This window comes from Psammomys obesus, unplaced genomic scaffold (genome assembly GCF_907164565.1).
Source record: "Psammomys obesus unplaced genomic scaffold, mPsaObe1.curated_primary_1811, whole genome shotgun sequence".
Classification (NCBI taxonomy): Eukaryota; Metazoa; Chordata; class Mammalia; order Rodentia; family Muridae; genus Psammomys; species Psammomys obesus.
In genome coordinates, this window is record NW_026596117.1 from 26438437 (window position 1) to 26454353 (window position 15917).

At 43.9% G+C, this 15917-nt stretch overlaps 2 protein-coding genes across 3 annotated transcripts in view; one reads left to right on the forward strand and one right to left on the reverse strand.

Moving 5' to 3' along the window:
- Kif27 (kinesin family member 27) overlaps window positions 1-14944 on the reverse strand; it is a 65345-nt gene extending 50401 nt beyond the window's left edge. The window contains exons 1-5 of one of the 2 annotated variants that reach the window (XM_055629295.1): window positions 14898-14944; window positions 12465-12848; window positions 8036-8236; window positions 6346-7304; window positions 2628-2771 (exon numbers count right to left, since the gene is read on the reverse strand). In XM_055629295.1, the coding sequence (XP_055485270.1) occupies window positions 2628-2771; window positions 6346-7304; window positions 8036-8236; window positions 12465-12762 (1602 nt within the window). In that variant the 5' untranslated portion in view covers window positions 12763-12848; window positions 14898-14944. Of the gene's footprint in view, window positions 1-2627; window positions 2772-6345; window positions 7305-8035; window positions 8237-12464; window positions 12849-14897 lie in introns of those variants that run through there. The other variant, XM_055629296.1, reaches the window with a different exon arrangement.
- Window positions 14604-15341, forward strand: LOC129692734 (uncharacterized). The gene has a single exon (XM_055629188.1). It carries the CDS (start codon window positions 14604-14606, stop codon window positions 15339-15341), a length of 738 nt encoding a protein of 245 aa, XP_055485163.1.
- Window positions 15342-15917: the final 576 nt, after the last annotated feature.

The following is a 15917-nucleotide window of genomic DNA, read 5'->3' on the forward strand; positions in this document are numbered from 1 at the left end:
AAAAATATTACTTAAGAAGCTTGAATGGAGAGTTGATAATATTGTCCCCCAGAGGACAATTTGCAAGCAAATATCCCTGTGCACTTACTGAACTTCTCTGTTTGTTATAGTGCTATAAAGTCTTTCCACAATACAACATTGCCACTGTTCTTGGTGACTCACCAAAACTAACGCTGAAGGCAATATGGTTGCGGAACAAAGAAATCTAGAACTAAACTGGATGCTCCAGCCTGTGGCCTAGCGCTCACACTGCCACAAGGTGTGGCTGTGAACCCTTTGTGCTATACCCTGACCTTCTGGGCAAGTATGTTTTGGGGTTAACCATTTGCTTTACAACTGGCTTACTCCATAGGAAGGAACGCACACCTAGTTCTGAAAACTTGGTCAACAGGCTGTGGCTGGGGAGGCCACAGGCCTCGGGAGAGAATGGACTGGTGATGTCTGCTAAGTGAATAAACTGCTTCTAAGTGTTAGCTGCTTTTTGCAGAAGGTGACAGTCACTGTGAGACTCAACTGTCACAGTGCGGAGAATTAGCGACTATGCTCAGCCCTAAACATGACATCTTTATCACCTCTCCATGGCCCAGGGAGCACCACAGATGGCAGGCTGGAAAGCTTATAAGAGCCAGAGAATGGAGAGGAGCACTAGGAAATCCCATATTCTAGATCCTACATCACATTAAAACCACAAACACAGAGCAGCTATGGTTACCTGCACAAGAGCTGCGTACACACACACACATACACACACACACACACACACACACAGACACAGAGTGTGTGAAGAAAGAAAGCTAGAGTGAGAAAGATAAGACACTGAATATGATCACAATATATTCTAAACATATACATAATTGTAAAATTTTAAATAAAATTTTTAAAAAGAAGAGAACAAATTACTCCTGTTTGAGGATAACAGATCTTTTAAAGATTCATGTGTGTATATGTTTTCCTACATGAATGTACATACTGCAGGTGACTGAGGAGGCTAGAGGGTGTCAGATCCCCTGGAACTGTAGTTACAGGCAATTGTGAGCTGCCTGATTCAGGTCTGGAAACCAAACCCAGGTCCTCTGAAGAGCAATGTGCGCTCTTCACCACTGAGCCATCTCTCCAGCACCAATATAATCTTATTTTTATATTTTTGCCTGTAAGCCTAGCCTTTAATGACTGAGCCATCTCTCCAACCCTATGATTTTTTTGAACTAAACATTCCACCAAAAATAACTTACTGAAAATGATAAATGAGTTCATTTGGGTTGCAGAATGCAAATAAATATATAAAAATGAGTAGAGCTTTTAAATACCAATAACAAAAATCCTGGATAAAAGCTAAGAAAATAATCTCAATTCATAGTAGCCACAAAAAAATTAAATATCACCAAAAAGTGAATAACCTCTACAATGAAAATGATAAGACTCCAATGAAAGAAACTAAAGGGGGAAGCCACCGATAAAATGGCCTTCCATGTTTGTGGACTGGAAGAACTAATCGTTAACATGCCACAGTACCCTCAGCAGGCAACAGAGTGAATAAACCCTTTCTTCCACAAGTTGCTTTTTCGTCACGATGTTTTGTTGCAGCAATAGAAACCCTAAGTAAGACAGACAGTACAAGTACACCCTGAAGAAAGGACAGTATTTTCAATAAATTGCCCTCAGGAAATTGGATATTCAGACAGAGAAGAAAGAAACTGGACCTCTGTCTCTGCTATACAAAGATTAATAAACAAAACAAAAACAGGGCAAGTATTTCAGAGCACTAGTCACACATCATTTTGTTTTATTTTTGTGACAGGATCTTACTTTGTAGTCCTGCCTGGCCAGAACTCCCTATGTACATCAGGCTGGCCTGGAACTCATTGTGCAAACTAGTCTGGCCTCGTTCTCTTAGAAATCGCTTACCTCTGCCTTCTGGGTACTAGGATTAAAGGGGTGGGCCACCATACTTGGCCCTGGGCAAACAATTTTAAATATGCAGGCATATCTGTGTTACTCATAGGAATTCCAAGATAAAGAATTTGAAAGACTTAACTAGAATCAAAGAACAAATCATTCATGTAGTATAAGAGGATAATATAAATTATAAAAGTCAAAGTTTTTCTGGAGGTGGGGCAGAGGCTGGTGTCAGGGTGGTGCACACCTTTAATCCCAGCACTCAGGAGGCAGGGGCAGACAGATCTCTATGTGTTTGAGGCCAGTCTGCTCTACAGAGTGAGTTCCAGGACAGCCACACAGAGAAACCGTTTTGAAAAGCTAAAAGAAAAGAAAAGAATAGTTGGGGGTTGGGGGGTAGAGAGATGGTTTAGAGCTTAAGAGCACTCGCTGTCCTTAGTTTAATTCCCAGCAACCACATGATACCTCCCAACCATCTATAATGAATCTGGTGCAATCATCTGGTGTACAGGTGTACATGCAGGCAGACCACTGTATATATAATAAATAAATCTTTTTTAAAAAAAGGAAAGAAAAAAAGAAAAAGATTTAGGGGTTAAAAAAAAGGGAATTATTTCAGTTGCCAGTGTCCACAGCTACCCACCTGAAACAGCTCTGTAAAGCACCAGTCTGTGGTTTGAGATGCTGGTCTGTGGTGCTGCATTTCCGGAGCTCTGTGCTCTAAGCCTTACCTGCAACCTATTCACTTTCTGTGCTTCTTTCAAAGATACAGCATGTTCTTTGTTCTCCTGCACCATCAGCTGCACTTGATTCCTTAGCTCCTCCATCTCCATCTCCTTCTGTGTGAATGCCACTTGATCGGCAGCCAGAGCACACTGGGAGGGAAAGAAGGCACAGAGCTCAGCAAATTCTCAAGAGAACTACATACAGAACAGTGTAAACTTCACAGTGACAGCTTGAAAAAACCGTGTAAGGTTTTCTTATCCTTTTCATTTTACCTTTTCTAGATTCTTTTTGAAGCAGGCAGAAATAAAGGGGCCGAAGGAATTACCATGAAAACTCTGCATGCAAACGGTGGTCCCATTCCATGGGAAGGAAGATGAGGAAGTCCTGGAACACCAGCCTCCATCTGTCTTCTTCCTGACAGAGTGGAACATGACCAGCTCCTCATGCTCCTGCCATCATGGTTGCCCTGTCATGATGGACTGTATACTCAAACCTTTAGCTAAAATAAACCCTCCTCTCTTCAGGTTGCTTTTGCAGGTACTCTGCCACAGCAACAAGAAAATAACTGGCAAGCAGTGCCTTTGCTGGGATGAACCTCATCACATGACCTGGTTTGCAAGAGGACTATGAAAGAGTTTGGAAAACTAAGGTTAAAAAAAAAAATACCTAGAATGCTATAACTTAGAGCTTAATGGGCCATTCTGGCGGCAGCAGTTTGATAGACCAGAATGCCAAAAGAAATGTGTTCCCAAAGAAGTGGAGACTTGATTGGCTTCAGAGGGAAACAGGGACTGATGTTTCCGGAACAGTTACAGGCTAACAAAGACTGCACTCTTTCCACAAGAACAAGGGTAGCATTTAGGCTATGGTACAGTTACCGCTCACTGCTCTTATCTGCCCTACAGTGAGAGAGAAAGCAACAAGCAGAGCATACACTTGTCGGGAAAATGTACTGTTTGGCAGGGAAAGAAATGAAAGTTATAGACAGGTGGCTAACAGAGCAGCTGTAATTGTTAGAGATTAGCACCATTAAAAACATTGCTTTGCACTGGGGAAAGAGGAAAGGCATCTTAATGGGAAGATTCCACCTAAGAAAAGCTCCATCTGGTGAGAATGAAAATTCATTTGAAAGAAGAGAGCCTAAACTGAGCCTGCTGTTGAAGGGGTTTCCTTCTAAAAACAACTACCTAGGGAATGTCTCATGGAGTCGGCACACGAGGTAAACACAACTGTGATACAAAGGAGCCAGGCTACACCTCAAGTAGCAGCAGAGCTTGGCAGCATTATCCAGGAGATACTGATTATGTAGGTATGGCAGATGTAAGAGTAAGGAGGCCACGAAGGCTTATACCAAGGTTTTAGAAAGCCAGTGATGACAGGCAATGTAGCAACACAGGCTGCCGTGCAACGGATCCCCGAGAGGACAACAGGTAAACCTGTGACAACTTAGGCAAAAACCTAAGTTATAATGGAACCCAAGGATACTGGAAATGCCAGAGTCATGGACACTGATTAAGGTAAGCTACAGACATGCAGTGGGACAAGTCTGAGAGAGCGGCCATCAGTCCTAGAGCAACAGAGCTGGAGAGTGGCTACCAAAGCCCTTTGTAGCCCAGATGCCAGACACGAAGCAGAACTGATTTTATCTTGCGCTCTACTGGCTCCTGTACCTAATCCTTCTTTAAAAGGGGGTTGCAGTAAGGTGGCTTAGTGGGTAAAGGCATCTGCTACTACACCTGAAAACGGGAGTTCAATCCCTGGGAACTACATGGTAGAAGACAAGTGATTCTTGGAAGCTATACCTATACACTCATTGTGGTACACACACAAATAAATCTAATTATTTAAATGTGAGCAGATACATTTGAACTAAATATATATCCATGTAATATGTATGCATGTACTCACCCACACTGTTTAAAAATCAAGTACGTAGACAGCTGTAGTGACACACACCTTGTCTTTAATCCCAGAAAATAATAAAATACCCCAAATAAAAATATATAAATATATTTATAATATACAATGTAAATAAATAAATGTATAATCCAAACTCAAGGAATAAAGTATTGTCTTCTTTCACGAACTACAGTGGGCACCCTAGGGATGTATTGGTGGAGTGCCTACCTATGCTGTGCAAAGCCCTCAGTTTGATTTCCACAGTAAAACTTGGTGTGGCTGACATAATCCTATAATCTCAGCAGTGGAAGGTAGAGGAAGAAAGATCACAAGTTCAAGGATGGGAGGCAGAGGCAGGCCAATCTCTGTGAGTTCCAGGACAGCCAAGGCTGTTACACAGAGAAATCCTGTCTCAAAAACAAAAACAACAACAACAAAGAAGTTCAAGGCCATCCTGAGCTATATGGCAAGGAGGCCAACCCGGGCTTTATAAAATTCTTTCTCAAAAACAAACAAACAAAAAACACGGACCCATAAGCCAGACATGTTGACTCACACCTGTAATCCCAATTCTTGGGAAACTGAGGCAGAAGATTACTCCGAGTTCAAGGAAAGACTAGAATATTGATGGAGTTCCTGGGGTATTGTATGAGACTGTCTCAGAGAGAGAGAGAGACAGAGAGACAGAGACAGAAAGAGACAGACAGAGAGGAAAAAGGCAGGAAAGGAGACAGACAGACAGATAGACAGGACTGAGGATGCAGCTTGGTAATACAGTGCATGCCTAGCACCACTCTAAGCCTTGGGTTTAAGCTCACAAACACACATGGAAAGGAAGCAAACTCAGAGAAATATAATTTAATTTTGTTTGTAAAACTGTTTCTTTGATCTTCTCAATAGCTATGAAAGTTCATAAGACTCTATTTAATAAATATGATACCTTAAAATATACTTTGATCACCTCATAGGAGAGAGAAAAGAAACTAACAAAGAATAAATTTGAGGAAGAATAGGAAATGAGACATATCAATGACAAGATGAAAGGCAAGTGAGGTTTGTATATAATTCTTTCCTTTTTTGTTCTTAAAAACAGGTTCTCACTCTGTAGCCCTGGCTGGACTAGATCTCACTGTATAGACCAGGATGGCGTAGATATCACAGAGGTTGACCTGCCTCCCAAGTGGTAGGGTTAAAGAAGTGTCCCAACACACCCACCTAATTTTTATATAATTCTTAAAAGAGAAAAACACTCCCCAAAGTTGTCCTCTGACCTCTGCAAATACACGCCTGCACACAGACCATTCACATACCACACACACACAGTAAGAAATATATCTTTTTAAATTCAGAACTTCTGAAATTCCAGGATCACTTTTAGAATTTACTTGTCCAAATGAATGTAGTCCTTAAACATAAACAAGTGCTGTCTATGAGCCAGGTGTAAGAGCTCATACCAGTAACTCAACATAGGAAGCAGAGGCAAGAGGACTGCCCTGAGTTCAAGGCCAGCCTGGGCACATGAGTTCCAGACCAGCCTGGACAAGAGACTGAGACTTTATTTCAAAGAAGACAAAGTGGATCTGGAGCTCTATCAGAAGTTGATACTTTCCTAGTATATGCAAGGCCGTGTGTTCAATGCCCATCACCACCAGAGGGGTGGGAGTTCTCTTAGTGGAGGGACCACACCCTCCTGTAATCCCAGCAACAAGAATCAAAGGATGGAGTCCAGGCCGTCCTGGCTGGTCTACTTACTGAGTTCCAACCAGGCTTCCACTGCAATACACAGTCTAAAACCACAGTAGCTAATCAGTAATGTCTCAGTACCTGGTATTTCTTAAGCTCTCTCTTCAGCTGGAGAACTGTCACATGCTGGGTTCCTTCTTCCAGGTTCCCAGTGCCCTGGTTTCCTGGGAATGGGGAGAGGGCAGCCTTCCTGACTTCCTGAGTCCTGCTAAACCACTCCTGTAGCTTGTGGTGCTGTTTCTGGTTTAGCCTGACTGCATCTTTTAAGTCTACTAGGAAGGTGAACGCTTGCTCTATGCAGTCCTGGTAACCCAGACATTCCTCCTGCAGCTGAGCCACCTGCTCCTCCAGAGACTGGATCCGATTCTGGTCAGGCACAACCTCTGAAGGGGTCTGGCTAGTCTGGCTGATACTGGCCTGATGGCTCTGCAAAGCTTCTCGAAGCAACTTAATCTCAAATTCCATCTCATCCATTCGGTCTGAATCAGGGCTGAAGTTTAAAGTAGGCTTGTTTCTAATGTTCCGTGCTCTGTTGGCATATTTGAGAGAATTTAAGGACTCATCAAAATCTGAGGAGGATGGGCTGACACACGTGATCATGACAGTCTTGGCACTGCCTCCCAGGGAATCTTTCAGAAGCCGGGTAATTTTAGCATCCCTGTATGGAATATGAGAGCTCTTCCTGCGCGGGTCCCCAAGGGCACTTATGACGTTTCCTAAAGCAAGCAGCCCACTGTTGATCTGAATGGACTCTTTGAATCGCTCACCAGTATTCCCAGTTTTGGTCACTCTTTCTGATCCAGCCAAATCCACAAAATGGAATTTGGAGACAATATGCCGACGTGAATACCACTCTCCACCTTCAGCTGCCTCTGTACTTTTCTCGACTTGGCAAACACTTATTGTGAAAATGGCATGTGACCTACTGGAGTGCTGGTTCATCTGGGTGGTACTTGTGTGCCTGGCCGCATTCCCTACCTCCAGCAGACTCATCACTTCATCCGCGCTCTCTACTTGGCATTCCTTGGCCCCAACAATCACTTAAAACAGAAAGTTTTAAAATCAAGTTCTCATCAAAATCCAGTACAATTAATCACACAACAGTTACCCTTTGCTAAGCAACCCCCAAAAATGGTTTCTTTAAAAAAAAAAAAGCAGTAATGTTTCAAATAATATTAATATCAGTATCATTAATATAATTTCAGAAAGCCCCAACAGGAATGGTTTTAAGAAACAGGACTTATGTTTAAACTCTAAAGGATGTATTTTATTTGTTAAGATACAATTGTTGCTTTTAATCAATCATCATATTTAGTCTTTAAAATGACTGACAAACATGTGAGGCCCTGGGCTCAAGCTCCAGACTCAAGGAAAACAAAGCAAAATAGGAAGAACACTTTGTTTCAGTACTTTAATTTGTAATTATTATAAGAAATACAAGGAGCGATGCCTGGCAGACAAACTTGTGAGGCAGGATTAAAAGTTCAAAGCCAGCCTGAAAAAAAAAAAAAAACAAGCTCAAGGCTAATCTAGAAAATTTATACTGAGATATCCCAAAGTCTATTAAAATTAAAAATGAAGCAAGAAGGCTGGGGATGGAATTCGGTGGCACAACACTTTCCTAGCACTGGATAGGTTTCTAGCATGGCAAAGCAAGTATATGAATAAAAAGTAAAAACAAATTGTGCATACTTTTTTTAATTCTTGGAATACTGACACGTTTTTTTGAGATGCTAATGAAGGCACACAATAATTTCTCTAAGTACTTCACCTGTGTTTCCCTTCTCATCTTCTCGGATGTGAAGGCCCTTCATAGAAGTCTCCAGCTCTAGAAGATCTCTTAGGTCTTCCTTATACACTTCTATATATGACACTTTGATTTTAAAGTCAATGCTAGGATTTTCAGAGATGCTCTGAAATATTTCTTGGATAGCTCGAGGAATGATACCCTTTTGACCCTCCACAACTGATGCTGAAAAGTTAGAAAGAGAAAGAAAAACGGAGTCTTAAAACATAAGAAAGCTACAATCTGAAATGTATGCTTTTCTTACATTTTCTTTTCTTTTTTCTGTTTCTGATAGATTGGATGTGACATATGAAAGAAAGCAATGAGTCAAGCTGACTCCAGGATTTTGTTTAGAGTCACTGGAGTTCCCAGTGATGAGTGCTCTGGTTGGCTGGAGAAAATGACAGTACATTTTTCTTCAGTATACTTTTCTTACATTTCTATTCTAACAATTTAAAACTGGGCAGGCATGGTAGCACACACCTTTAAACACAGCACTCAAGAGACACAGGCATCCTGGCTGGTCACATACTAAGTTCCAGTCAGTTACAGAGCAAAACAGAGCCTCAAAAAGTATATTACTTAATTGAATTTAGCCAGGACTACACCATACAACCATAAAATTCAGGGGTCAAAAGGCTGGGGGCATGGGTCATCAGGTCAGAGCATTGCTGCATAGGCACAAGGGCCCGAGGTGGGATCCAGCACCCATGGAAGAAGTCAGGCACGGCACATGGGCAGTCAGGAGGACCACTGGGGTTTGATGGTTGCCAGCCTAGCTCCAGACTCAGTGAAAGACCCTGTCTCAAGGAGATAGAGGTGAGAGCACTGCAGCAGGACACTCGACATCCTCCTCTGGCCTCCACATGTGATTGCACAGACACAAAAGCATACACACATGCATGTGCAGTACCATGCACATATGCCTACACACAAAACATTCAGGCAAACTTTTCATATGTATCCCTTATGCAGAATGTATTCATTTAGCAACTATGTCCTCAGGGTTTACTACATACAAATGCAATATGTAAATTATATGGTATATTATAATGCTGGTATACACCTAAAACTCAATTGGGGTGCTGAGATATGAGGGCTGAGAATTCATAGCCAATCCGGGCTATAGAGCAAGGCTACTTCAGAAATAGACAAACATGAATAAGTTCAAGTCAACAGGAACAGAAAGAGCACTTGGAGGGCGGGGTATAGAGACCTAAGTGGGACTGTAACTGTCATTCTAACTATGAAGGCCATGAGCAAACCCTGAAAGTGTGCAAGAACACTCCCTGAAGGCTCTAACTGATGCCGTCACAAACAAGGCCAGCACAGCCAGAACCGGGAGCAAGAGCACACAAGAAATGAGGTCAGAGGGGTACCACACGTTAGATCATGGAGTCCTTGTAGACTGCTCTACATTTGGAGTCATCCTGGCTGAGGTCAAAGCCACAGGGTGGAGCTGTAACATGATGGTCTGAAATCTCACAGAGACTGTTCTCATTGCTGTCTTCTGCTGGAGCATGAGGGGAGAGACCACTTCAGGGGCTCCTATAGTGTTCTGAGGGATTTGGAAGATAAATGTAACAGGTCCTGACATGGTATCAGGATGGAACCTGGATTTATGCTGAGGAGCCACTAAGGGTTTCTGTCAACTGCATGTGACAGCACACACCTAGGAGCTGAGAAGGGTTAGTAAGACTTTGAGGCCAGCCCAATCTACATAGTAAGGCCTTATCCTCTCAGGCTTGGGGAGCACATGGAAGGATGAAGGGGCTGAAGAGATGGCTCTTTGGTTAAAAGCATTTGCTGCTCTTCCAAAGGACCCAGGTTCAGTTGCCAGCACCCATTTAACTCTAGTCCCAGGGGATCTAATACCCTTTTCTGGACTCCACTGGCACCTGGCAACCACATGACTCACAACCATCTATAATGTGATCTGATGCCCTCTTCTGACATGCAGGTGTACATGCAGATAGAGCACTCATACATGTAAAATAAAATCTTTTTTTTTTTTTTTTTAAGCAGATTGGGAAGTTTCTGATAGACTGGATGTGACATATGAAAGAAAGCAATGAGTCAAGCTGACTCCAGGATTTTGTTTAGAGTCACTGGAGTTCCCAGTGATGAGTGTTCTGGTTGGTTGGAGAAAATTACAGTACATGTTTCTAACCCATCCAGGCAGTTGGTGTGAGTCCTCAAAGCTTTCCTGGGCTGAGGGAAACAACTGACAGTCATCTACGTACAGACAGCACATAATGTAATGAGGCTGGCTGTACCCACTAAGGACAAGAGCTCTTTAAAAAGAGAATGGGGTGGGGAGGGGGAGCCAAAAACTGCGCTTTAGAGCACTTCACTTACTAGGTTCACTCCAGAGCCCCTAAGGGAGGACTAGAAAAGTAGGAGAAAAAACCAGGAATGTGGTCGGTTACCTGGCAACTGAGTGGATAATGTGCTAATGGGCCCATTGAGGTAGAAATAAGAACTGACCATGGGATTAGCAGAGTGAGCATCATTTAGTCTCAACCAATGCAATCCCAACGTCTGTAGAGGTCTGAACAGACTGAGTTTAAGAAAGAATGGGGGTTGGGCTGGGGAATGGATTTAGTCACAGATGACAGCATCAGGTCCTGAGGCAAATTAATTTAAAAATCAGTTTCAAGGGGCTAGGGATGTAGCTCACTTGAGTGTTTGCTAGTGTGCATGAAGCTTTGGGTTGGAGTTTGAGCACATCACGAATCAGACACAGTTCTGCACTCAGCACCAGGAGGTGGAGGGAAGAGGATCAGAAGTTCAAAGTCATCCTTGACCACACAGTGCATTCAAGGCCAGCTTGGCTTAAGGCTATATATCTGAAAAATAAATTTAAAAATCCCTTATTCCCAAAAGTTGCCCTTCGCCCTCCACTCATATGCCATGACATGCTCCTGCAATAATAAATTTTAAAAATTAAAGCTATACATGGGCATATATTTTTTTCTATAAAAAATTATAATAGCACAGAAAATTATCCTCTACACTGACAAATTATGTAAAATTAAAATTTCTATCATATAGCAAAGGAGTGAACAGAGTACAGGATTAGAAAATATCTTCCTCGACTACAACACACGGGTATTAATATCTGGAATACACAGAGAGTTTCAGAAATGACCCCATCAATAAATGGATCAGTGAACAGAACAGACAGTTCTCAATAGAAGACTCTGTTGGAACAGCAAATGCTGGTGAGGATACAGACAGCATGGAGCCCTGCACACTGTTGGTGGGACACCAACTAGTCCAAACACCTTGGAAATCAGAAAACAAATGACAGTTTTAGAGCTGGCTCCATCACTAAAGGCACTTCTGCTTTTCCAGAGGGACCTGAGTTTGATTGTCAGTGCCCAGACGGCAGGTCACAACAACCTGTAACCCCAGTTTCAGGGGAGCCAATGCCCTGGAGTTAGAAAATTATGTGATGCAGCATGTAACAAGAAGCAGGAGTGGGACCTGACTAGAGGAGGAGAGGGATCAGCTGGGGAGAATGGAGCTTGAGAGAGGGTAGTGAGGGAGGCCAATGACTGAGAAGAAAACATAATGGCATATGTATAGGAAGAGGCCAGGAGGAAACCTATTATTTTGAATGCTAACCTCAAAAATAATTTTATGCTGGGCACAGTGGCACACACCTTTAATCTCAGCACTCAGGAGGCAGAGGCAGGAGAATCTCTGTGAGTTAGAGGCCAACCTGGTCTACAGAGTGAGTTCCAGGACAGCCAAGGCTACACGCAGAGAAACCCTGTGTCCAAAAAAAAAATTTAAAGGCTATAACAGGACAAAGCCTACTGACTCATACCTACAAACTCAAGTGTAAATAGGGCTGACGCAAAGGAATCCTAATCTCAAGGATGACTTGGGCTACAGGGTGTGTTTAAAGCCAGCATGGGCAACTGAGTGACTCTTTCCCTTACAAGAAAAATGTAAAAAGAAGGCTAGCGGTACAGCTCAGTGTATGGTGCATAGCCAGCAACCTAGTTCTTTTGTTGTTGTTGTTTTTGTTTTTTGAGACAGGGTTTCTCTGTATAGCCTTATCTGTCCTATAACTCACTCTGTAGACCAGGCTGGTCTTGAACTCACATAGATCCACCTGCCTCTGCCTCCCTAATGCCGGGACTAAAGGCATGCACCACCACCGCCTGGCCCAGTAACCTAGTTCTATTTCCAGTACAATAAAAACAAGACAAAGTTAAAAATGTTAAGGTCTGCGATGGACTCAGACAGATGGCTGTACAGCAGTGTTTGCTGCAGCTAAAACAGGAGACAGGCCAGAGCCAAGTGTTCGTCAGCAGAGTGAAAGTCAAGTAAAGCACAATAGTGCTGCCATTTCTTACAGTCCTGGTACACACTGTGCTAACGTAGAACTTGGGAATCTTACCAACATGGCCTCCTCCAATGGTGTACGTCTTCCCAGATCCAGTCTGTCCGTACGCAAACACCGTTGCATTATAGCCCTCGATGAGTGACAACACCAGGGGCTTTATGCATGTATTATAAACTTCATCTTGGGTGGAATTTTTGCCAAAAACAAAATCAAAAGTAAAAACTCTATCTCTCCCAATGATAATCTGCTGGGTGTTGGGCACGTCCCTCACACACACTTGATGATTATGAAGAACTTCTTTGCAAAGCAGAGGTCTAATTCGTACAGCAACTTTTACTGGTATTTCTTCCATGGCAGCCTGAACTTTACTGATTAGATTATCTCTTTAATGTTCAGTAACAGTGTGAGAAGCATCCATTTTATGTAAGATCTGGACTCCTGCACATCAAAATAAAGATATATTTTAATTACTGGTTCTATTAATGCAATAAAAACTCATGTTTCAAAGCAAAGCCATTTAGAGCAGATTCATCACAAGTACAAGTTATATTACAAAGAGTTTATCTGACTTGTAAAGCGCTTCAGTAAATTAATGATGAAAAGATTCAGCATTTAGGCTTGCTTCAAAATAGCTGAGGAGACTGGGGACCCTAAACTGGTTAATTATAAAGCTATAAAGGGTTCCACTGTGTATTTCTAGAATGGTGATGTTTCCTATTTCACTAATCTAGATAATCAATACTCACAGAGTTAAGAAATCCAGGCGAGGAAATAACTGAGGAGTTATAAACGTGTTAAAAGTAAAGACTTGGGAAAGTGCTGAGATGGCTCATTGGTTAAGATCACTTACTGCTCTTCCAGGACTCTGGTTCAATTACCTGCACCCACATCAGGCAGCTCACAATTGCCTGTAATTCCAGTTCCTGCACAGACAGAGTACATACCAACTCATGCAAGCACACACATATACACATATAAATGCATTTCAGCCATACAGTGGTGGCACACACCTTTAATGCCAGCACTTGGGAAGCAGAGGCAGGTGGATCTCTGAGTTTGAGGCCAGCCTGGTCTACTCAGTGAGTTCCAGCCAGGTCTACACAAGAAAACCCTGTCTTGAGAAACATAGATAGATAGATAGATAGATAGATAGATAGATAGATAGATAGATAGCACCCTAAAAAGCTTGGGGATGTAGTCTTTGCAACACTCATTGTACAGATTACATCACTTTTTTTGGTTTTTTGAGACAGGGTTTCTCTGTGTAGCCATGGCTGTCCTGGACTTGCTTTGTAGGCCAGGCTGGCCTCAAACTCAAGAGAATCTACCGGCCTCTGCCTCCCGGAGTGCTAGGATGACAGGTGCGTGCTATTGTGCCCAGCACTTTTTTTTTTTTTTTTTTTTTTTTTAATATCATCTCAGTCAGTAAGACAAAAGTCATGGTCTGGGTCAGTGAGAAGACTCAGCAGCAAAAGCAGTTGTGGCCACATGCCTGATAACCTGAATTCAATCTCTGGAACCCACACAGTAGCAGTAAAGAACTGACAGTTGTAAATTCTCCTCTGACCTCCACATGCTCACACTCTCACACACACACATAAAAATTACTTTTAAAAAGATTATGGTGTATGTTAAGATGATCCCAAATTCTTTCGTTAACTTGCTAATTTAAGAATACACGTTGGCCTAGTGGTGGTGGCTTAAGCCTTTAATCCCAGCAGTGGGGAGGTAGAGGCAGGGGGATCTCTGTGAGTTTGAGGCCAGCTTGGTCTACAGCTCGAGTTTCAGAACAGCAAGGGCTACACGAAGAAACCCTGTCTTGAAAAACAAACAAGTAAGAATTTAAAAACAAAACTGTAATTGGAGTGTTTTCCCTGCGTTGGTTTTTATGAAGGCAAAGTTGACATAAGTAGTGTGGTCATATAAGCAGTTAGAATTCACTTATTGTAATCATAAAAACAATGGTGCATAACTATATGGTTCATAAGCAATATTCAGTAAATTTTTAAAAGCCTGTATGTGACAGTTATTTTTCAGATTCAGTTTAGTCCTGTGTACTGTCAGATATAAATTAAAAAAAAAATCAGCAGGGAAATCTGATTGGCTGGTAATATTTTGAGACACCCACTGAGTTTTGAAATGTGACCAAATGCAATGTAAGCCCTGGGCCTCCTGCCTTGCCACTTGCCAGGAATGGGATCTTCAAATACCTGCTTCCCGGGCTGTGGCGGGAGTGTAGAAGTTGTGCTCTGCGGGCTGTCAGTTCTCTCCCAGCAGATAAGGATGTTCGCAGCATCTCACGAAGGCATAAAGGAGCCTGAGTGCGAGCCCGGAAACAGACCCGGGCCGGCGGCGGGCACCGTCCCTCAGCGTCCCGCCGCCCGAGGCTTCCCTCGCCAGGACAGGCTCGCGGCGGCGTCCTCCTCACGCCTGCCGCGGCCGCGCGCCCCGCCGCCCTCCGCCCCGAGCCCCCAGCCCCGCCGCTACCTCAGGACGCCCGCTCCGTCCGCCGCTCGCCCGCCCGCCGCGTCCGCGACTCTCAGCGGGGCCGCCGCAGGCCGGGTGCCGCCGGCTTCGCGCCCGTCGGGCCCGCGGCGCACCGTCCGGCTCGGGACAGCCCAGATCTTCGCAGGCCACTGCCCCACGCCGCGGCCTTCCTCCGCCCCGCCCCGCCGCGCCCACGCCTTTTGTTGTCACCAGTTCTCACGGCAACGGCGCAGCACGCCTCCCGCCGCCCCCCTCTGGCTCCGCCCCAAGATGGCTCCGCCCCAAGCTGTCCCCGCCCTACGTAGGCCTGGGTCCGCGCAAAAGCCGCCAGCAAGACTCCGCCCCGCCCCGCCCCGCGTCTCCGCCCAGCCCCAGGGCTCCGCCCCGCGGCCGCCCTTAGTGGAGTCCCCATCTGTGCCTCTAGACCTCAGGCGCCTTCTCTGAACATCCCAGTAAACACACACAGGATATGAGAAAGGTTCGAAATGAGTTTCATTACCCAGCTGCGAGCTCAGGTATCTCGTTTTTGAGACAGGGTCTTATGTGGCCCAGGCTACCGTGAGCTTCTCGGATTCTCCTGCCCTTACTTCTGAGTCCTAGGACCCCAGGCGCTGTGCTGGAGACTGAAACCGAGGGCTTCCTCTGAGCTAGGCCAGACTGTAGACCCTGACCTGGTGAGTGGTGAACAGCTATGATTCTCAACACTTTGGAGACCCTGGCAAGAAGACTGAGGTCAGCCAGATCTGCATAATGTTGCCCTCTCAGGAATGAAAAGGGGTTTGGGTGGGACAATGGCTTTAAACTTTGACCTGTTCCATTAACAGATAAATCTGAAAACCCAACATAGTGGCTCAAGTGTGAGGCAGTGTGGAAAAAAAGAAAAAAGAAAAGAAATTTGCTATATGACTCAATAAATAAGTACATAAATGAAAGCAAGTTTTCACCAAAGTCTCTAGCTCTGATCTTATTCTAACTTTTCTTGATGCTGACTACAACCCCTGAATGGGTTCCATTGGTACA

Coding starts and splice junctions, on each gene's coding strand:
- LOC129692734 (XM_055629188.1), top strand. CDS start 14,604: ATGGGATCTTCAAATACCTGCTTCCCGGGCTGTGGCGGGAGTGTAGAA.